This window comes from Coloeus monedula (assembly GCF_965178545.1).
Source record: "Coloeus monedula genome assembly, chromosome: 5".
NCBI classification, from domain to species: Eukaryota; Metazoa; Chordata; class Aves; order Passeriformes; family Corvidae; genus Coloeus; species Coloeus monedula.
The window spans coordinates 37,104,335-37,128,183 of record NC_138785.1 but is presented as its reverse complement, the minus strand read 5'-3'; the positions used below and the strand labels follow the sequence as shown (position 1 = coordinate 37,128,183).

The 23,849-nt window shown below is 39.1% G+C and overlaps 1 protein-coding gene across 5 annotated transcripts; it reads left to right on the top strand.

Moving 5' to 3' along the window:
• The first annotated feature begins 739 nt into the window (after positions 1 to 739).
• Positions 740 to 16,693, top strand: AADAT (aminoadipate aminotransferase). Of its 5 annotated transcripts, none has more exons than XM_082282613.1 (14): positions 740 to 864; positions 1,755 to 1,823; positions 3,469 to 3,637; positions 4,620 to 4,752; positions 5,434 to 5,508; positions 6,792 to 7,001; positions 7,518 to 7,583; positions 8,747 to 8,829; positions 10,077 to 10,173; positions 10,992 to 11,053; positions 13,252 to 13,316; positions 13,804 to 13,910; positions 14,558 to 14,659; positions 15,803 to 16,693. In XM_082282613.1, the coding sequence occupies exons 2-14, from the start codon at positions 1,757 to 1,759 to the stop codon at positions 15,842 to 15,844; spliced, it is 1,278 nt and encodes a 425-aa protein (XP_082138739.1). In that variant the 5' UTR covers positions 740 to 864; positions 1,755 to 1,756; the 3' UTR covers positions 15,845 to 16,693. The 5 variants fall into 5 exon arrangements, with proteins under 5 accessions (XP_082138739.1, XP_082138738.1, XP_082138740.1 ...); XM_082282612.1 differs by having other exon boundaries at positions 848 to 914; XM_082282614.1 differs by lacking the exon at positions 740 to 864 and adding an exon at positions 948 to 967.
• Positions 16,694 to 23,849: the final 7,156 nt, after the last annotated feature.

The window sequence follows — 23,849 nt, the reverse complement described above, 5'->3', positions numbered from 1 at the left end:
AAAGTTCATTAAAGTGTGGAACCATTACCACTGAGGTGATTCTGCCCCTCTACTCCATTCTTATAAGACCTCCCGGCCAGAGTGCTCCCAGCACAGGAAAGACATTGACCCGTTGGAGCGAGTGAAGGCTGGAGCACCTCTTCCATGAACAGTCTGAGAGAGCTGGGGTTATTCAGCCTGAAGACTCCAGCGAGACCTTAGAGCACCTTCCAGTACCCAAAGGGGGCTACAGCAGAGCTGGAGAGGGACTTGTGAAAAGTCCTTTTCCAAGGAGGAATGGCTTCAAATTGAGAAAAAGGAGGTTTAGGTTGGATAGTAGGGAAAAATTCTTAACTGTGAGGATGATGAGACACTGCCACAGGTTTCCCAGAGAAGTTGTGGATGCCCCATTCCTGAAAGTGTTCAATGCCAAGTTGAATGGAACTGAGCAACCCGGTCTAGGGAAAGGTGTCCCTGCCCGTGGCAAGGGGATTGGAACTAGATCATCTTGCAGGTCCCTTCCAAGCCAAACCACTCTGATTCTCCTCCATTTTCCCCACCACCAGCCCCTGCTTCGCCCCGCCGCTGCCGAGAGGGCCCTGGCCGCACCCGGGGCTGCCCAGCCCCCGGCGGAGCCCCTGCCTCGCTTCCCCCGCCTCTCCCGGCAATATCGGGCTCCAGCCCTCGCTTCGCGGGCACTACACAGCCAGAACCGGCGAGGGAGCCGCTCGTTTTAGGGCTTTCGCACAGGATCGCTTCCGGGCCCGCGCCGCCACTCGCTGCCGAGCTGCCCGCAGCGCGCAGGCGGCAGCGCCGGCCAGCGCCCCGCGTCCGCGCAGCTCCCCGGCACATGCCCACAGCGGGGCCGCCCTGCCCCCTCCGCCGGTAGGTGCCCGCGGCCGCCACCGAACCCACAGGACAGCGGGACGGCGCCGGTCGTGAGCTGGGACGGTCCTGAGGGCTCCGTGCCCCCGCGGGGGGGCTGGGGGTGGGCAGCAGGGGGGTGTCTCGGAATCGCCTCGGGGAGGACGGCGAAGCGCTGCTCAGCTGTCCCTTAAAACACAGCTCCAGCCCGCCCTTCCGTACAGCCAGCACCGCGCCTGTGCCGGGCTGGAGGGGGAGCGAAGTTAAGGAAGGTATTTTTAGAAAGCACGAGATGTTGTTTTCAAAGCGGCCTTGCTCGGTAGATCGTTTCTAGTAACTGCCGGCACATGCGTGTTGCTGTGGTTGCTCTTTGCCCTTCGACTTCATTTCTGTGCTTTCCCTACCTTCGAAGGAGATTGCTTTCTTGTGGCCCTTCCAGGCCTTCGGGCTTCCTGCCTGACTCTAGTTCACTATCCATTGAGTCTCTATGGGCACCAGGGAAAAGGAGAGAAAGCACTCATCAGATACATTTGAAAGACTATCTTAATTATCCTTTCCAAAAAAAACCGCCTCTAACTTGACAAGTGTTGTGACTCGTAATGATGGCTTGCAGTCCTAAAAGCACTTCAAATGCAGTGCTTAATACAGCTAAATAAAGCTGGATTCTCATTAAATAAAAAAGAGCTGATGGTTGTTTAAGAGCCATCAAATCTTCAGATTTCTAATTTGCCTTTAAAAGTCCAGAGCTGACAGTAAGGGGAGGGGGGAAAGGGCTTTTTCCTGTTCACTGGCATACCACAAATTACCCAGATCAAAAGCATTACTTGTGGGAGATGCACATACCAAAAGCACACTGCAGTTCTTATTTCCTCTTCTAGCTTCATGTCCAACTAATTACTCTTTCTCCATAGATATGAATTACTCTAGGTTCATCACCACTGTGAGTGCAGCAAGAAAAGCATCTCCAATAAGACTCCTGAGTGAGTACATGTCCCTTCTTCCCAGTTGCTCTGAAAGTATCATTGTATGTTCTGGTTTGTGCTGGGATATCATGGCTTAAGACTTGAAAAGGTTTGAAAGAAAACCATGCTGTAAGCTGACAAGCAAGGCCAGATAACTTGACTTTTGTCAAGTGGAGATGCCAAGCAGGTATAAAGAAAAATAAAGTGAATAGCCTTGAACCATTTCAGAAACCCATCCAGACAGACAAATTAGTATTATCACTTTCACAAGTGACTGAAAAGTCTCTGTTACTGTCTCTGAACCTGGGCTTTTGGCACAGTTTGCAACTGAGTTTATGCTGTGTGTCCAGGAGCAAGCAACTGCTAATGACTTGAAAGTCCCAGCATGTTTCTTTCCACCTCATTTTCCTGTGTCCTGTTCGTGTCCATAAATGCCTCACCACCCCCACCCCCTCAGTATTACTACACTTTCCTTTTCCATATTCATCTATCTTTAGGCTACCACATTACATTGTCTTCCATGTGACAGATAGAAGAGCTTAACTGCCTACTTGTTTACTCAGTTGGAACCCACAGAGACCTGACAGAATCCGAGCATGAAACATACATCAGTAGTTAAGCCTTCAGGGGTCAATTTCCCCTCGTGGTAAGGGGTTGGCATTTGCTGTTCTGCTTAAAATGCTTCATACAGGTACAGCTAAGTCAAGTAATTCACTCTAGGCAATCTCTTTTTCAAGTGATACATTGATATGCATCATAACAAAAGTACTAAGTAGCACAGTTCCTGCAGAAAGACATATTGAGCCTGCAGTTTTGATGACAAAGTAAATCTCTCTTTACCAGGCCAAAAGTCACAGGCATAACCCAAACTGGTGAAATAGCTGATAAGAATTAACTCCCCATGTTCAAGTCTGCTAATAACTAGTAGAAAATAAACTCAATAACAGGCTGCTTTTTAAGCCAGACCTGGTATCATCTGTCCCCTCTTATCTGATGTGAAACTGTCAAGCCAGCATGAATGCCGTATTGTGAGTTCTTAGATTTAATGCAATCAAGTGCCCTTGCTGGATTAAGGTCCAGTCGGCACTGTGTAGATTGGATCTGAATGATTGTGAAACTGACTTAAAAGCAGAATTAAGATTTTCTTCATAGCAAATTACTTACACAGTGTCTCTGCCACTAAAAATGGGCTACCAGAAACATTTCTGTTCCCTTATAGAAAAGCTACAATCATCTGCCAGTGTAGCTGCCAGAGCAGCTGAAGTGAGACCAAATGAAAAACAGAAAAAAAAACCAAAGCCAATCATCATTTCAAGTCAGTCTAAACAGAAGATCATTAAGATCTTAAATTCTTGAAGCTCAAAAGACATCAGTCACTGAAGTTTTTATAATAGTAGAACTGTTCGGATTGTTTCAAAATAAATTACAAATTTTTTAACTTAAAATTATTTTTTTAGTCTGTGCTAACAGTATCTCCCCCTCCCTATTTAATCCAAGCAGAAAGGTGAGTTTAAGAAGAATTATCCATTTGAGTTCATGATAGTTAAACAAGTAAATTGAAAAATAGAACAAGTTCTCTGGACTGTTATTAAATACCGATCAAAGGATATGATCACCATTGTAATAATCAAATTGTAACCAAGGTGTTTTCCTTTTACTCTAGCCGAATTGATGCAGAAGTCTCCTCCATCTCTCATCTCTCTGGCTGGAGGGGCACCAAATCCTAATGTTTTTCCATTTAAGAGGGCAACTGTTGACATTGGACATGGAACTCCTATTGAGATTGGGGAAGATCTGATGAAGAGGGCTCTCCAGTACTCAGCCTCAGCAGGGTATCTGGTCACAGCTGCTTGTAATTCAAGATACCAGAAGCTAAGGATCATAATATCCTTTATTATTGCATTAAGTCACCTGTGTTTTTAAAACCTGTTCATAAAGCCCATTTTTCAAACAACAGGTTTCCAAAACCCATGTTTTTTTCAATTTGCCTCACTATTTTCATTTCAGTTCAAGTGAAAAAAAAAAAAAGAAATCACTTAAATCACCTAAGACCCTAATCCTAGTAGAGCATTTCCCAGCTGTTAGTATTTGAGAATCCAGACTCCCAAAACAGATAGTATTTAGGAGATACTGAATTGCAATACATAGTTTCTACATTTTGGAGTATTTCTTTTGGCACTACATACTAAAGTCAGTATGTACTGGTGATAGTTGAGTGGAGGTATTTATAGAATTGTCATTTTTGGTACAAAAATTGCATGTCATTACATTACTTTGGTGCTCATGTAAACTCCTCAAGCAGACAGCACTGATTCAGGTGGGGACAGGTTTGCAAAAATACTTGGGTACCTACAGAGACACATGGGGCATCAGCTAAGACTTTTCTTAATATTTAAATGAACCCAGACATTTATGAACATCCTACAAGATCATATGACATTTTTTGGAAAATGTGTTTTCGAAATCCTTGTAATCTGCAGCCAGTTTCTAGCAGCATTAAGAGCTTTGTCACAGTGCCACATTCGAGTACAGAATGATCATTTCTAGGAGTGGGTATTGTTCAGCTTCCACCGTTTCATCCTTAGCAAATAATTTCTGCCCAGATTTCACTATGATAATTTGGTGTATGGACCACAGATGCCCATATCATTTTCTTAATTTGATAAAGCAGTCATAGCAATTGCATCTAAGTGTATCTGTGTGACAGTTGAAATCAGACTCAGGACTGCATGCTAGATTTGGCAGGGATTTAGAGGAACAGCCTAGCTTTGGCCTGTATAAGGTGTTAGATATGCCTTCTTATTCATGTTTCAGGATTCCAGAGTTGTTGTCTTGGCTGAAAGATTTCCAGCGGAACCTACATGATCCCCCCACAGCCAATTACAGACCAGAGCAAGGACAGATGGAAGTGTGTGTCACAACCGGCAGCCAGGAAGGCTTGTGTAAAGTAAGACCAAAAGGTTCATATGTCAGAAGCATTTCATTCCAAGAGATGTTTATTCTCCCATCAGTTCAGCTATAGTCAGCATTAAGTGCCCTCTATAACTATAGGCAGGGTACTTTATTAAATGCATGTCTGATGGTATTACCAATGCAAGGGAAATGAAATAAAATTGGAGTGGCATTCTAGACTGTCAGGACTGCATGAAAGTTTGGATAACTAAAAAAATTTGTGTAGAAAATATGCTATAAGGTAGCGTTTCATGTTACTCAAGTAGTGCAATAATAAGTGCATAGATGCTTTACCATAACTCTGTTCTAAATATGTTTCTTCTTTTTCTTACTTCCTGATTTTTTGGGAGGTTTTACTTGCTGAAATAGTTATCCTTTCTAGTCCACTCTCACTGCTGTTTAGTTGATTCTTTCTGTAACTTATACAGGAGAAAGAGTGCTTCAGAGCACTGTCTTTCCATGTCAAGTTGGTATTCTCTAGTTAATAACCTGTCTTAATTTGGCTCTAAAGCAGATTTTTCATCTGTTCATTGCCTTTCTGACAGACAGGAAAATAATATGGTTAGGGAATTACTAGTATTTAATCAAGATTTTTTAATCCCACTAAGAAGTCAAAAGTATGAAGCACATGTACAAAAATTGAACAATCTTTAAAACAGAATCTTTTCTTTTGCAGGTGTTCGAAATGCTCATTAATCCTGGAGACAACATCCTTTTGGATGCACCCACATACTCGGGGACACTAGCAGCTGTAAGTATTCTTTAGCTACAAAACATTGTGAATATTATATTTGAACTAATATAATAGTTTAGTGCCTGATCTGCAGTCATATAAACACTGTCTGTATTTGCCATAAAAACATACCTAAGACTGAAGATTTTAGTGTCCAACCAGTTAAGTTCATAAATATTAACTCATAGAAGGTTTTCTACTATAAGTTCTGTAAAAGCTATTCAAAGTTCCTCTTCCAAATACTAGTTCATTCAAGGGCTAAGATCACATATGGGACTGGAAAGAAAACCATCAGGACCTAGTTTGGTTGAATTAAATTTATAACAAGTGGGTGTGTATTATACCTGAAGTATTTCAATGGTCAGATTATACAATAGCTGTAAATAGTATAATATTGGAATAGGCCTGAAACATCCATATATGAGTATGAAGATATGAATTAGTGAGAACTATGCAAAAGCAGCAAAGTTTACTTCTGAAAAGAAGCTTAATCAGTATAAAATTAAATGCCAGCTCAAAATACATAAGAGCTGCAAGAAGGGTTAGAATAAATACACTACAAATTCAGTTGTCCCCCCTTGCATCAAAATTAATTGTTATTGTTTGCTGTCCTAAATTTAAATATATAGTCTAATCAGCTGTACTTTTTTAGGAATGTATTTTGACAGTGCAGCAGCTTGCAGTTTTACTTAAAAATGCAGAGCACTGCATCATACAAATTGAAATTCCACAGAGGAGAGACAGCAAGCTTTTTCATTGGTATTTTACCTATATTTTTTCATACAGCTGTCAACATGTCACTGCAGTAGCATCATTTCATTCTCCTTTGTATTGCTGAATATATCTATTGAGAACAGATTCTTTGCCCTTTGTCAATGAAGAGTAGCTTAAAGCTCTGGTATTTCCACTGAAGTAGAGTGTAAATTGTCAGTAGGAAACAAAGGTGCTGTGACCTTAACTGTCTGTGGTGAGAGCACAAGGAGTCCTGAGAGAACAGTTCAAGTTTACAAAAATCTCTTTCTGCTTGAAAAACCAACTCTGATTTCCTGGAGAAGAGCAGCAATTGAACATAGGAGATACCTGTTTCTTCTCAGTTGGCTTAGTAGGACAAATAAAGAGTAATGTGGTAAGTTTGACAAGCCTTACAGCAAATTCAGGCAAACTTTTATTTGACTCATGAGCAAATGGAGCTTGAGATACCTATAAAATCAAAAAGAAAGGATGAAATTTTACAGTGCCAATGACAAAAGGAAGACCTTTGAATTACACAATTATGACAGTTTTGTTCCTTCTATCAACAGCTGAGACCCTTGGGTTGTAATATAATTAATATTCCTAGTGACCAACATGGCATTATTCCAAAAGCTTTAAAAGAAATTCTGTCTGCTTGGAGCCCAGAGGATGTGAAAAATTGTAGCCATCACCTCCCCAAATTCCTGTATACTATTCCAAATGGATGCAACCCAACTGGCAACTCACTGACCACAGAGCGCAAGAAGGAGATTTACCAGGTACGGAGCTGTAACCTTGTGAACCTTGGAGGTGGAAATAGATAAATGTCAGTCTTGTTTCAGTTGAAGGTTTCCCATGTTTGGTATTTGGGGCCATTATTAGTCCAGTAGACATTCCTCCTAGAACTTGTTTCTAGCAGAATGTCTTCCATGACAACTCTTCAGAGATAAACTATGCTTTAGACAACCTGTTTTTCAATGGTAGCCCATTGGTGGCTAGCACCTTTGCCATGGGCTTCTAACTGGATTTGCTACACATTGCCTGCACAGTTTGAATGCCACATGGAACAGAGCTTCAGTTGCATGCATGGGTCCTTGTACTACAGGTGCCAGGTTTACTCTTATAATCTTTTGATATCTGAATTGGGCACTTGAAGGTTTCTCATCATGGGGGCTTCTATATAATGAATGACCAATCAATAGAAGCATAATATGGTGCTGGTTAAAAAAAAAACCTGACTGAATTTGCAGTGTCTAACTTTTATTTATTTTGTTACTTCTTATTAATTCCTTTAGCTTGCAAGAAAATATGATTTTCTCATAATAGAAGATGATCCTTACTACTTTCTTCAATTTGAAAAGGTAATTTGTCTTCCATAATCCTTAGTAACACCTTATTTTCTGGAGAGAAACTAAGGTTTCAGGAGAGAACTAAGGTTTGAGTCCTGGACCTTCCTGCATGCCCCTTCTTCACATGCTACCAAGGCATTTGTAGGCCTCAGTCTGTGCTCCTTTCAGTCATTTTCCCCTATGTGGTATTTTATGTCCTGTTAATCAGTGGTTCAAATTTCTCAAGCCGCATACAGGAGATAGAATTTTTCAGTAATCAGAAAGTGATGAAGACTTTGCATTCAATGCAAAGCAAGTATGTCACTGAAGCAGCGCTTGAAATTTGCAGCCTCTTAATGTTCCTTTCTCCCTGTCTCTTCTTTCATTCAGCAGAAGACTGCCTACTCCCCATCTACTATACCCCATTTTTATCCCCTTGCCTTTTGGCAAATCCAGGAGTTCTCCCAGGTACCACAGATAGTGGTACTGGATATGCAGCTACCCTTCTTTGTGTAAATTTTCCCCAGATTTCATACGTGAATCTACAGTTGCTCAGTCTTTAAAAGTACCTAACTTCAGAAATCAGAACAAGTCTTAAAAGCGGTAAAACATTGGTAGAAGATAAAGGTCAGCATTTTCTCTTTTGAAATAATGTTTTTATGAAAGGTGGCAATAAAACTGCTTCACTTACTCATTGAATAGCATTGTGAAGCTTTGTTAGAAAGTGTAGGGGAGAAGGTGTAAAAACAGAATTCTTGATCAGGAAAAAGTATACTGGACTCAGATCTTCACAATTTGGTTATATCTTCTGATTTCATTTTTTAATATGGCAAAGCAAAAAGCTACAAGGCTCCATTTTAGAAATTGCAGTACCTCCACAAAGAAATCTTGGCAGAAAAAACATTTCTCTCTTCTTCTTACGGCATCATACCAATAATTAAACTGAACACTTATATGCTAAACACTGGGCTAAGCAAGTTCAAAAAATGACAAAGCTGATTTCTTGAAGACTTTCACAGAATGTTGTAATCACATCTCAGAAAGCTAGGCTAAACAATCACTTATCAGAAAGTTACTGCCATGTTTTCCTTGGAATTCACATTTGAAGAATGAATTGTGCCTTCATAGTAAAGAAAATAATTCCATTATAATCCTTACTAGTGCCTTGAATCTTATTTTTTATTTTTTATTCCAAGCCATGGGCTCCAACTTTCCTCTCAATGGATGTGGATGGCCGAGTTATCAGGACCGACTCTTTCTCTAAAATTCTCTCATCTGGGTAAGGCCAGCTGCAGACCACTTAGCATTGCCTATTCAGTTAAGACCCAAGACTTCATAAGAACTGATGAGACATGATGTAGTGTTTTCTCATTTAATACCTATCCACTTCTGGAATGAACTTCTGAATCAACAGCTTTTCGCAGTCCACTCACTTTTCGTGTCATCTCTTGGCAGTCACTTTACTCCAGGTTCTGTTTCTCTTCTGATGCTGTTAAGCCTCTCCTCCCAGGCAGCCCATTCTTGCAGGCACCATCTAGGCAGAAAGACAGATGCTGGACTCCAGCTCTGTTCCTGAAACCCTTAGGAGCTTTTCTCTCTTCTTTTTCCATTTCCCTTTTATCTATCTATCTCTTACCATTCCTGCAAGCTCCCTGGACTTGTAATACAGAAAAGAAACAATCATTCTTCACAAACTGTTCCTAGGATTATACTGATATCTAGCCTCCCAGTTCTTTTAGGTTGTTTCCACCTGCCTGAAAAAAAACTAATTTGGCTGTTTTCTATTTCACGCAAGTCAACGTATTTGTTTTTTAACTTGCTTTTATCTGTTATCCTAGTTGACATAAAAAATTAATGTGGATTCTGCATTGGCAGCTGGTGGATTATAACCCATCCTAGAGAAAGTGGGGCAACAACAAAACACTAAGTGTGATTGCATTTTCAGAAGTAACACTGCAAAATGGCATGACAATATTATCTTTGCCAAAGACACATATGAGCTTACTGGTTCCATTTTTCTTCAAATAAAAACTTCAGCCAATCTGTAAAGATGGGTAATAAGAATTGAATTATAAACAACCAGCTAGTTTATCAATCTAAATTCCATTCCTTCTGCAGTACTGAAAGGAAGTAGAAGAGTAAAGCCATTTGCCACTTCTTATCTGTTTGTCATAAAGCCCGAGCAACCATGATTTTTCATTATGGGAAAACCTATCTTTCCTTTCCTTTGATTCACGTAATCTTTGTGGCTGCAGAGGAAAGTTTACAAACACAGATTTTGTCCTGAAGCCTCATAACTAAGAGGCTATTACAAGCATTAAAACCTCTTTGTTTTTATTTCATTACTTTGATACTCAGCTTCTAAATTGTGTAAGCTGACATCAGTATTAAGATACAGATAAATTTGAATGCATAAGAGATCCTCACACTGTCAATAAAATGGTTGCATGTTTTCCCACATATAACTCAGACAAAGTACTAGCACATTGCATTTTTGTAGTAACTTTTTGTTTGTTTGTTTTCTAGCTTAAGAATAGGTTTTCTGACGGGTCCCAAGCCTCTCATTGACAGAGTTGTTCTGCACATTCAGGTGTCAACAATGCACACCAGCACATTCACACAGGCAAGTACTAAACCACCAAATTAATTGTATTTAGGGAAGACAACATATTCCAAGTTATAAGAAACCACAAGAAAACAGCTTTGTACTTTCACAGTTGTGCACTTTTGCTGTTTTGTTTATGCACATTCATTGTCAATTCTGCCAAAGGAAGAGAGACCACCATAGAACTCAGAACCAGAGCTAGAAGGTTGTCTCAGTGCATGGACAGTTGAGCTGATACCCCTTAACTCAGATTTCAAGAATCAAGATTTGAAATACTTATCTCCTTCTGGTAGGTTCATTTGAAAAACCTCAATGTAAAGCATAGCATGGAAGAAACATTTATTATTTTTTCATTCTACTTTTCAATTAAAACAATACTGGCAGCCCACAAAGACATTTCAAAGCAAGCTGCCAACTACAGCCCCTTTAGGGTTAGCAATAAGGAAAGGAGACATTGAACACATCTAAATGTGGCTTCCATCTTCCAGCTCCATTAGTTTGTCACAGAGGCACTATTAAAGCAGAGAGGCCAATGTGGACAGGAAGGTAAATCAATATCCTTTGCCTTCCTCTTTCTCCCCAGTTATCATATTTAGCTCTTCATCCATTTTTCCCTCCCTCCACCCCAACTTCCAAATACTGCTCTGGCCCTTGGAGACACCAGTAACATGGACCTGTTGCCCTTGGCACCTCTGCTTACAAAGAGCTCCAAGAGACACCACATGCAGTTTCATATCTGGGGAATGCTCAATAATGCATCTGGCTATGGATCTTTTGATGATTGTGGAACAGTCCTCTTTAAAACATGGTATTGATGATGTGTTTTATTTCTTTAGATTATGATATCACAGCTGCTTCAGCAATGGGGACAAAAGGGTTTCTTGGAGCATATAGACAGGTAGGGTTATGTCATATGCTGATACCCATCACCTGTCATTCTGCTACTTATTACCAATAACAAACATGCTTTGTAGTAAACAAGTCAGAGAAGGTGGACTAGTATTAGGGCAAGTAGGTGAGGCAGGTCACCAAGACTGCTGGGTTCACACAAGAGCCCTGAAGAGACACAGTATGAAGTTACAGACAAGCAGGTCAGGGTATATCACCTACCAATCCAGGCAGACAATCCTCCAGTCCACTGGCACATTATGCAGCTCCCCTCTGAAGGGAACTTGAGAGGATCCTGGAAGCTTCAAGCCAGCGAATAAAGTTTTGATCCCTGCTAAAGTGTTAGGATCTGTAGCAAAAGCTAAGATTTCTGAGCACAGAATCCATTGAGAAAGAGTTAGCATAGCCTTTATAAAGGGAGTTCTTGCCTCACCAAGTTAACAGGAATTCACACTCTTGCCATCCTTTATCTCCTGATTGTGGATACAGATGGAAAAGCAGTGAGGTTCATCTACACACACTAAACATTGCCTTGTTCACTGCTCTTGGAGAGAGAGCACTGGGCTACTGTCTAACTCTCAAGGCATTTCTTGCATACTGACTAACACACATTTGGTTTTCATTTATCATGCAGGAGGAACACAGCTTCTTTTGACTATCACTGCCTCATTTTGTATTCTCTACTTGGATATCACTAGAGCCCCAAGATTCCCACTTAGGTGGGAGTGTGCTACACTCTGCAAAGGCCCATAACAGAAACATGAGCAAAGCATGTAAAAAGTTCTTGTATCTCACTGTAACAGCCACTTCTGTCTCCTGGTGTTCATACTGTAAACAGCAAAATCTGAAGAAAAAAAAAAAAAAAACAAGACACACCAGCCTCAGCTTTACCTTGTTTTAAGATTTAGGAACATAAAAGATAAGTCTCACAGAGAAACTTGGACCACACTTTAGCTCAACTTCCAAGAGGTCCAAAAAAAAAATAAAACCCAAATACATCTCTTCACTTACCTCTTTCTAGTGGGTCAAAAGGCAGCCTTGCTCAAGCCCAAAAACTGTTCTTCTGCTTGAACTAATGAAAATAGAGGTGTAGGAGGGCAGCTGCAATCCTTTATAACCTAAACTGATGAGGCCCCCCCCCCCAGCTGACTGGAATCTCTTCCAGCTGATTTCATTTGCACAAGAGTGAGGTGTTAGATCAATCTTTTGAGTAGAAGCTTGTCTGGTTTTTGGAGCAGCTACATATTTGGGGAAGTTTTGTCTTACTAATGGGTGTAATTTCAACATGTAATTAAAATAGTAACAGGTAAAAACTTTGCAACAGAATTTGCAATTTTGGTAAAAACTGCACAAAGGAGATTTACATTTCATACAGAATGTATGAAATATACACTAGATATAGCTGGGCCCCAAAACTATATAAGTCTCTGGAGCTGTTGGTGTTTGTGTATCAGGTGTAATGAAATACATCCACAAATCAAAGCTATTGATTCTGAGGGTGTTTTTAAAAGTACAAATGTAAAATTATGTAAATTATGCAAATTAGTAAGGATGTTTTCTCAAGACATGGGAACACATTTGCATCTGAATTACGAACTCAGTATCAGGCATTTCTCTTGTGTCTTCCATTGCACAGCTGTGTTATTTTCTGTCAACAAAAGCCACTGCACGTGACTTGTCCGTGGTGAAACTTGGATTAGGGTTATTTTTCCCAGTAAGAGATTAAATTATTTGAAATTTTTACTTCAAGTATGAAGGAGGTAGGTTCAAAAGTTTAGAAAAGGGGAAGCTGTCAAATAGTTATGACAGGTTTATAATGTGATTTGCTTTTTACCTTGTCAAATGCCATTTCCATGCATACCTGTTACACAAATTCAACCCAAATGCACAAATATCAAGTCTGTGCTTTTGCATATGTTTAAGTCCCTAATTTTCTTCAGTATGTGTGCTTTGTGCAGTAAATACTGTTAACAGGACTTGTATCTACTGCTATAATAGACAGAGTGGAGGTAATATATAAAAGGTTTCTATAATACATGTAGAGCTGAAGAAACAGCCACACAGGGATTTCCTCTGTCTGGTTGATCAGTGCTTTGTTGGAGATGCTTTTGGGTTGTTCAAGTAGAAAGGCTTTGCTTCTGCCTTCAGAAACGAATGGACTCTGAAATTATATGAGTTCATGACTTTCAATTGATAATTTGCTTTCAGAGTGGTGGATTTCTACAGGATCCAGCGGGATGCAATGCTCACTGCTGCTGACAAGTGGTTAAAAGGTCAGAGTGCAACACAGATAATCATTTAAAATTTTTTTCTAGCTGTTTATCGTCTTTGTGCTCAAGAAAAATCACTTAAGTTCATCTCTTGACTGAAGTGACAGATAAGCACTATAAGCAAATCAATTACATTAAATATTAAGCTTAGGACAAATTGTCTACTGCTGTGTTTTTATGCTTTCTGGTAGGACAGGGAGATAGATGGTGATGGAAAAAGCTCACCACATTACTATTTAAAGCAATTTTATGAAGAGCATGTATTTCACTTCATTATGTTCTTATACTTACTATGGTTAAAATATCTGTCTTTAAAATTTCTCTGAAATAGTGACCTTAATTTAAAGCAAGATATAAAAAATCACTATAGCAGTAGTGATAATAATGTTTGTATCAGCAAATCTGAAACATCACTGAATCTATGATGTATCCATTAAAAGTGGGGCATAAGTTTCTTCCTTGATTCCATTTTCTCTCTCTCTTTCTCCAGACTTGGCAGAATGGTACCCTCCTGCTGCTGGCATGTTCTTATGGATCAAAATTAAGGGTATTTCTGATACACAGCAGCTGATAATGGAAAAGGCTTTGAAGAAAGAAGTATGACATATGATTTAATGATTTATGATCTTAAAATGAAAAAAGGGAGAGATAAAATATGTGTCCACATATACAGACATAAAAAGCAGGGGAACTTGCTGTGCACCATCATTAAGTCTGCAAATCAGGCACTGTGGCATAGTTACTCATTAACAAAATATTTTCATGACTCTATTCAGATGCTGATATTTAATCAGTTTACTTAAATTGAAACCAATATAACATATGGTACAATATGTCATTGTATGTTACATATATATAATATATATGTATTACATATGTAATATATGTACCTGTATGTATGATGTCTGTTCACCAAATTTTTTTAATGAGAGAAATTACATTTGATTTTATTTCTCCAATTTATATGACCTAGCACTGTGTACTGAGTAAGCTACACCCCAGGTGCTTCTAAGCAATGTGATGATATAAGCCAGACCTGGTAACCAAAACCTGAGACCATTTGGTTTTATTAAGAAAAGTCTGGTTACACGTTGCATATTTTTGTCTCCTAGTTTTGAAGAAAAAAATATTACACCGTGTTTTGATACAAGTGTGTAAGCACTGATCTTTCTTAAATTTAATTTAACATAGTTTTTTTAAAGTGTAGAAGTGATAATAACTGTGTGGTTAATCAATTTTCATAGGTATTACTGGTTCCTGGAGGAGCATTCAATATTGATAGTTCAGAGCCTAGTTCTTATGTCAGAGCCTCCTTCTCTCTGCCTTCTCCTGCCCAGATGGATCTGGTGAGGTTTTTTTTTTTTTTGCATTCTTATCAAGACAGTTTCTCACACAGTAATGCTCCCTTATTTTTATACCCTTCTCCGTATATTTTTTGTTAAATGTTAGAGGTTTTAGTCTGTAGGTGATTAAGCAGTACTTTTGCAGCAGTATTAGCTGTTTCTTAAGCAAGATACTCATCCAAATGACCTGAAAGGTACCAAATTTTTAGGACCACTTAGAATTTTTGTGTATATCTCATACATGCAGTGTATCACACTTGAACCTCCCAGACATTATTTATAAATGCTTTACTGAAGCCAGAGTAAGTCCTGCTATTTGCTTAAGCATTAGCAGGCATCATGTATCTTTTAGACTTTGCATTCCTGAGATTCTGAGATTGAATTACCTGTGTTCTTTTGTCTGTGTTTTGGCAATTCTTTGTAAGAAAGAATATTTTCTTTCGTACTATTCACATACATGCTTTATTTTTTTTCTCAGGAACTAATCTTTTATGTGTTTTAGGAGCATTTTTAATTTTATTTGGCTCTATCTATAAAATCAGTGGAAGAAGAGATAGGAGACATTTATTTGTGCAGATTTAATACTGATTTGATTAGGGTGCTTGAAACAGTTCCGTATCTGTAGCTGTACTTTCACGCAGTTGTGAAGGTTTGTAACAGCCAAGTGCTTCTATTGCCTTTTTATTTCTTCTGTATTTCTTCTATTTTTTCCTTTTTCTTTGTTAAAGTAATTCATAACCATACATTGACAGTCAAGCTGTATTTTTTATATATGTCTGTTCTTCCTTTTTTTTCACCTTTGGAGTCTCCAGGCTGTAATATTAAGTTAAAAGAGGTACTCTTTCAGGGATCACCAGTTTGTTAGAAGTTACATCTGAACTCCAAATAACCTTTGAACATCAATATATGCATTTTTCTGTTTGAGAAATCTCTGCCTTTTATTTTCTATCAGAGAATCAGAAGCTTTGTGCAGTCAAAGCCCATACATTATTTTGTAAAAGGAAAAGAGAGAATATCAGCAGAACTTTGCATTATAAAATATTGATCCTATATGGTTAGGGCAAGTTTTAGTAGCTTTACAGGTTTGATGTGTTCCCTGTTCATGTAATGCTGAAATATAAATGTGAACCTTATTTGTCATTGCAGGCCTTCAAGAGACTGGCTGACCTTATAAAAGAATCTTTGTGAAAAAGCTAAAGAGAAATCTTGCAGTAATAAAAATCATCTCCTGAAAATATTTATTGACATTTGGATTTCATCAGAATACTTTATAAGCAAGCGCAATACAGTGGATGTTTCCTTAGATCTTTTCAGCTAAAAAAAGACAGAAAATGAAAGTCAAAAACAATTTGCCTAATTTTTTTTGACAGGGCACTGTATTACTAAATTTATCCAATTCAGAAGCATTTAAAATACTCAAAACCAAAGTGTTCTATTTCCTGTAAAATCCATGGTTTTATCAGATTTGAATTGATTTGTATTCTGACTTTTCTTTTCCATTTGAGATGGGAAACACAAATCATTTACTTAGAAAGTTGCACTTGAGGTGGTCTTAGCCACTATTACTTAATCTCAACTGATACATTCCTCCAAAACCTTATGCTGGAATTGTCTCATGTGTCACTTTCATTCCTGTCCTACTGTATGGCATCTGGTTTTAATGATATGAGGATCACTATTTAATTTTACTGAAGTTTTGTCAGATAAAGCTGATGTAAGTATGTTAAAAAATTGAAACTGATCCAGTAAAATTAGGCTATGACTGCAGATAAACTGAGGTCCCTTGCAATTTGCATGGGCTTTGCAGCTCATTCTCTAATTCATTAAAGGTATTCTGATTGCTGGCTTTTACTACAGTCTGTGAATTACTGCTCTGTAGCTGTGTTAGAAAATCTCTGGTTTACCAAGGCATGTGGTTGTGCCAAAGGAACTGCTCTTGGCTGATCAATCACATGTGGTTTTGAATGGAGACTGTTAAGTAACTGAACTGGGGACATGGTGGAATGGACACTACCCTAACACTGCCAGAGCTACAATGCAAGCAAATGAAAAAATAAAGAAATGTTTCAGTCTCTTATCCCTTGGTCATTGTCATCCCAAACATTTGATACTTGGCAGCAGGTAAAAAACCTTCAGAAAGTTTCAACTGAACTGATTCTCCAAGGCTTCCCATTTGGATTAGTACTGAAGTTTATTTGCTGTTTGGATGAAAGCACTGGGGTTTTCCACCAATATCAGATGGCTGTTTCTTTATGTGCAAGTGTTCAGGATTTCAAAGTAAAGCATTTTTCCAGGATCTAGTTGGCCATCCAGCAGCACAGGTAACGCAAGCAAATAAGGATCAGGCACAACCTTGCTTCATTGGAAGTTTCACAAGAGACATGGTTTTAGTATTAACAATAATTTTCATTCCCTCTTTTCCCCCTAGTTATAAATAGCATGTGTCACAACAAACTCGCACAGATTTATGCCTTTCCCAGCATCCCTCCCATTGGCAGCATCATTCCCGTGCCTCCAGCCCAGCATCACTGTTCATGTCTATCTCAAGCCTTTTAATTTAGTCACACATCCAAGCCATCCTGAGCAGCATGTCTAAGGTCAATCCTTTGCTCCATTACCAGATTACTGCAGCCTTTAGGTAAATCCACTGGAGAGGAACTGACATGGGTGGGCAAGGCGGTGCAGTGGTGGTGGAGTGGATGGGGCTGGCTCCTCCACAGAGTCAGGCTGGGTTTGGGCAGCCAGGACCTGTGGAGTGACAAAGTGTAGGGAGAGCCTGCAGTCCCAAATCTGCTCTCAGGGTGCCAACACTATCTTTGAAGACAAAGTTGTCTCATTTTACACTGTTTGAAGGTGATAATGGGAGATCCAAACTAGCAGTGCCTCCTCTTCAGTGCTGCTTAACAAGAAGTATTCACATCTCAACTCACTTTCATAAGCATGTGTAGAAATTATGAAAACTCTGATGTTGCTGTCAGGCAATTTTTATATTGGGCTCAATTTAGAAAATTATTTTATACGACAATGAATGTGTCTTCAATTAAAATTATACTTTTATAGAGAAATAAATGTAAACATCATTTAAGACTGATTTTATTTCTCAGGTAAATGCTATTGTCATTGTCAAATACTTTTGTCATATTGTCATTCAGCCAAACCTGAATTAGAAAAACATAATCAAAATATTAAGCAAGCTTTATATTGGTGATGTGCGGAATAAAACATCTCTTAATTTTCAGAGATCTAAATGTTAATTTGGTTGAATGTAAGCAAAATGCAATTCCATTTGTGCCACATTACCTGGTTTTGCTATCAGCTAATTTAATTTAGAGAGAGGGGGATTTTTTCCCCAACTGTGGTGAAGCATCTATAATTAAATTAATATCCTGAACAATGCAAATCGAACAGTGGCAGTGAAATCCTGTATACACATGCTGTTTCCCTGAACCTCTTAATGCACATTTTCTGGTCTCCTGGGAGATAGCTTTCACTGTTATTAAATGTTCATGGAGGAAGCCACTCGAGACGAAAGGAAAAGGGTGGGCAGCCTGTTCACGTAGGAAGAAATGATACGGCAAACGAAAGTTTTGGTTTTGCCTTTCCATTTCATCTATCCACGAGCAAATAACCTCTCTCATTCATAGCTGGGTTTAAGCCATCTGATGCAATTAACACAATCTGCCACTGGGGAAGAGAGGACACACAAAGGGAAGGGCCGGGCTCGGTGTGGTGAGCGCAGCCCCTGTGCTGCTCTGGTGGGGGCAGTTGAGGAGGAGGTTGCTGCAGTGCTGGAGGGATCTGCCTGGCACGGACAGCACCCCGCAGCCTGGGTCTTACTTCTGAGTGAGCATTAAGCTGCCCATTCTCTTGTACCTGCACTCTGGTTCCACTGTATTTTCATGCTTTCGGCAGATGAAAACCACCTAGAAATTCTGGGCAAACTCTGGACACTTACAAATTCTATTTGCATTCTTAAGAATCTACTTGAATTTCGCTTCTACTTGTACTTTAAAACCTTGTGACCTACAAATCCACAGTTCCTTTGGTCCTGCCTTTGCAACCGGGATTGTGACCCACTGAGGCAAATATGTAAAAGAACTCATTAAGCTGTGCTGTGCATGTCCTAATCTGTCTTGTTTTCTTTATTGTTTAATAACAGGTTTTGAGCAGCCCACTCTAGACAGTCTTAGATGGGAATAGAACAATTGCAGTGTTTGGACTGTAATCATTCTGAATAAAAATGCAAAGAAACATGCATTTTCATTCTTCTAATATTGCTCCCAGGAATACCATGCTGTACCTCACTTTTCCCTTAATGATTATGGAAACTATTGTGCAACCCTGCAAAGCACAGAAGTCACAAGGGGAGAAGAATAAGGGTCTTACTGATTCTTTTCGAAAATTAATATCCGAGAAACATGTTAACAAGTCTGACTACAGCTAGAAGATTCCCTATAGCTTTACAGAATTTGGAGAATGCCTTCAGAATTATATTTTCTTTTTATTTTCAAATTATATCAGATCTGGATTGCATAACAAGTGGATATGCTGTGATGTGGTCTGGAAAAAACTAACATGAAAGTATTTCTGTTCCTTGATGTACACAGAACTTTGACCTTTTTCTACATTTGGCTAATAATGAACTTAAGATACTTTCTTGCAGTTTCATCCAATAAATCAAGCATTAACAGAGGTAGATAAAGTTCTTCTCACAATATCTAATTGCTTTATATGGAATGTATAATTTGATACACTCTCTCAGTGTCTGCCTCTCCACAAAAACTACTAATAAAGTGGAGGGATGGAAAGACCACTTCAGTTTTCTTGGTGGATTATATGAAATCTTATTTTCAACACAGTTCCAAGAACTTGGAAGATGTTATTTAATAAGCAAATAAACTAGTTTCTGCATCTGTGAGGAAGACTGTCTTAGTATAAGCCTAGCCAGGTAAATTGTAAACATTTTAGGCAACCCACTAACATGAAAGCAAACAGCAAAAAGCTTTTTAGTAATGCCTAAGAAAGAAGATACTTTATCACCAACCCAAACTAATAGAGGACAGCCTTGATATGTGCAGATGCTCTATTAACCCACACTTCTACATCTCTGCTTTTTTTTTTTTTTCTGGATTTCTTTGTTCAGCTCTTTTTAAGGATGTTTCTAATCCACAGGGGGCCCAGTTGACATAATTTCAGTAATTAAAGCAAATTATTTTCTTACAATTGCCACCATATCTTTTTTTATCCTTTATAGATATGATATTACCTTATTCTCTGCTTTTGTTGTAGGTCACATGATACCTAATCCCATCAATAACTAACCTCTGGCTGGTAGCAAGTCTGACCCAAACGCTTTTGCATTCAAAGCAGCCAGCATCCCTATAGAAGACCAGCACTAACTTTAGGGAGATGTAACTCAGACAGGTAACTATCTGGAATATAATATTGCTTATATCTGCAAGTAGCAGCAGTTATGCCAAATGAATAAATGTGTTCTTTCTGCCTCCCAATTGACATAATGTGTCCCATTTGTGTCTTTTTGTTTCTTTTTACTTAGCTATTCTTATTATTACCCTAGCAAGTCTGTAATAAACCATAGATGTTAAATTAGTTCCCACATAATAGATGTGCAGAGAGGACTTTTAGAAAGCAACATGCATGGATGGTTTAAACTCTGGATATCAGTCATGTTCGCAAGTGGTGTTTACTATGAACAAGAATCCCAGGGACTCATGAGTTTCAAAGCCAAAGGAAGTCATCATCAGGTTTATAAGAAAGGCCATGCATTTTCATTACCTCTGAGAAGGATATCCTATCTTGGTTTTAAGACTTGAAATTATGGAAGACCCACCAGAATAATCTGTTGGATTAAAGAGCCCTTCATTACATGGCATTCTGTCTAGTCATGTCACTTGTATTAATTCAGCTATTTCCCTAAAGTGAAAAATAAGGGATAAAAAGGATATATTTCAAAAGTCTGGAGCTGCACTCCTAATTAATGAGTTTTCAAAAGATTTTCCATAAGTCTCCTCAAAATCTACCCCAATCAGGGTAAAGGTATTTCCCTTTAAGACAGAAAGGTTTTGTAAAGTGGATAAAACAGCGGATAGAAAAGACATCAATGGAAATAGTTTCTGTATTGGCAAATTACTCTTTGCTGTCTGGTGTCAAAAATAAGGAAATCACATTTTAGCCTTTTATCATGTTATCATAAACAACATAGACATCTGATGTCAGGAGCATTTTATTTTAAAAGGCCATTGGATCCGCGTTGTTTTGAATCTTGGCAATTCAGGTCTTGGGCTACTTTGTAAAAGTGGCATTCAGGTAACTAATTTGGAGTTTCTTATCTGTAGTACCAAAGACATGAAGGTGAGATGGGGTATTCATACAACCCCCTAACTGTTTCTAAAAGTAAAACTGGTTTTCAGACTGGGAAAAGTATTTAGGGAGGTGAAGTCCTACTGATTCTTTTTTTTATATTAGACTCCTGAATGACCAAGTTAGCTTTTAAAATGGAACTAAAATTCCTAAGATGATTACACAGGTTTGATAAATCCCATATAAACAGTTTCATGATTCAAAACTGTAAGGGCAAGAGGAAATCTCTGCCACATTCTTATAAGCATACTGAATGAAATGTTGCAATGCCGTGATCACACATACACCCACAAATTGCCTCTGAGCTCTAATAAGAGGGGAAAAGATACTTACAAACTGTTTAATAGTGTGCTCTGCCCTTTCTTTTGCTGTTTAAAATAAAATATTGGTGATGATCAGGGCGACTGAAGTAAGAAGGATAACACTGGAGCTAAGTCCAATAGCAGAGGAGGAAGGGAGCGTAGGACAAGGCAGGTAAGAAAAGTCTAGTGGCAAAAGACAAGTAGCAATCTTCCCCAGAGCCACACACAAATTGTTAAGAGAGACTTGCTCTGTTAGAGATGGTTCTAATACTCATTCATGGCTCTAACCACACTTTCTGATTGTGAAATGGCCTTCCTTCTCAAGGAACAAAAATAGTTTACTTCTCTAAAATTTGTATCAAATTGTATATCAAGGATGATAAACACCAGACAAAAACAACCATAGATCACTATGTAACTACTGGCACTTCGAAGAATCTCATAGAAAATTTGGCTTACTCTGTTTATTCCCCAGACTATAATAGAATTCTTCTAATAGCTTTGCTAACATCTTTGCCTCCAAACTAGGCATTCAGTAGCTGTCGCAGCTTGCTTCCACTAGCAGCTTCACAGACCACAGAAGATACAATGTGCTGTGATAAATGAGCTACAGAAATGTTTTGCCCCTGCCAAAAACTGAAACTCACAACAAAGCCTTGCTCTTGCTCTTATGCAGCACTTTTCATTCAAAAAACTAGAATCAGAACTGTTTCATATATGCACCCAGCATCACAGCATTCAAAAGTGTACAGGGATATGAAACAACTTCCCTAAAGGATATATAAAATGGACCAGACAGTGCAGCTTTAAGGTGTGCAAGACAGATTTACAAAATGAACAGCAGCACAGGCAAAACTCCTAGGGAGTAGTTGTGCACTGTTCTCATAGAGGACAAAGTAGTGGGGATTTAACCAGTGGATGCTGATTGAACAGGAAAACTCCTACATGCACCTTTAACATTACACAGGATTTTGTGCAGGCCAAATATACAAATGGATCTGAAAAAGCGATTCAACACGATGATTTGGAACAGGACTGTAAGAGACTTTTAAACACAATGATCTGTGTGGTCCATACCAGGATTTCCTAATCCAATGATTGCCTGAATGGGGAAAGATATCAAGGGATCACTAAACAGTTCCCCATTTTTTATGCTCTTGCTTTGGCCATTGACAGACACATTATAGTGGACAAAAGAAAATTGGTCTAAACTAATACAACAATACAGGTGTTTAAGTTTAGCTGGTCTCTCTGATTTAGCAAAGACAGTTCAGATATGACATACTATTGTATAGGAAGTGAGTGACAGCAAGAATTAAAATCTAGGGCCAAGCTGTGGGGCAATCCACAATTCATGCATAGGCACTGAGTCAGTTTACTGCTAAGTTCATGCTTTTCTTAAGGTCACATCTTTTTCCAGTCTTGTGCTCAGCTCAGCGCAGTGGCTACATTATCATGCTGAGTCTATACACAATATCTCATTTCCCCATTCTAACTGCAGTTGAATACAGATGTGCTGAACAGCTGCATTGGAACAACACGTTGGTTATGTACCAAAGAGAAAAATATCCTGATGGGGTCACCACATGTGCAGAAGATTGTAAAAGGGTTTTACCTGGATTTCCTGCTCCTTTCTGACTAACTTCAAATGAGTCCCTTTAGTCTCTATATCCCCATGGCGGTAATTATAGCTAACATCCTTTGTAAAGGACTTTGATATACAATGACACTATTGACATTTCCAGGTACATCGAATTCCAGGTATATCAAATTACATAGCAGAACCTGACAAAGAATGCAAATTTATGTGAGTTTATCTTTTTCATGGCTGCAAAGAGGAAGATTTTCCATTTCATTTTCGTGCTTTAAAGAGGTAAAAATTCTTTTCTGAATTTCCTAGTATTTGGGGGAGGGGAAGAAGAGAGCAAAGATAAGAGTATACATCCCATTGTTAAGAATCTAAGCTAGTCACCCTTGTATCACTTCCATGCTAGGGGGGTCATCTCTCCAGTCACTCTGAGAGCAGTGGAGAAAGAGAGGTGCATCTGACTCCAGAGGCTTCATTGCTCTGAGTCACCCTAGCTGCACTCAAGGCAATTGCCCCATCTCTCCCCAGCAAGGACACAGAGGCCCAGGATGACAACCTGCTGACCCAGGCTCTCACACTGACCCAGCCTCCCACACTGCACAGGTCTGAATGCAGAAACTGTGACGAGTAGTTAGGTGATCCTGTGCTAAAATAAGGCAGCTGGATACTACATGCTACTTTCTAACCTGCCACAGTGGTTCTCTCATGCTTAAGCAGACTGACAGAAGTAGCACTTGCCTTAGAAGTCTTACTATGGCAGAGCATCAGAGCTGGCACAGAATCACAGTGCCTGTCATTTGTAGATCCCTTCATAAGTGCTTCCTAAAAACATCTCCCAGACTGCAGCTATTGCAAGAACTGGTCCTGTGTTTCCATTTCAATTCCGTTTGAAACATAGGGCAGGAAGTGGGAAAAAACCATC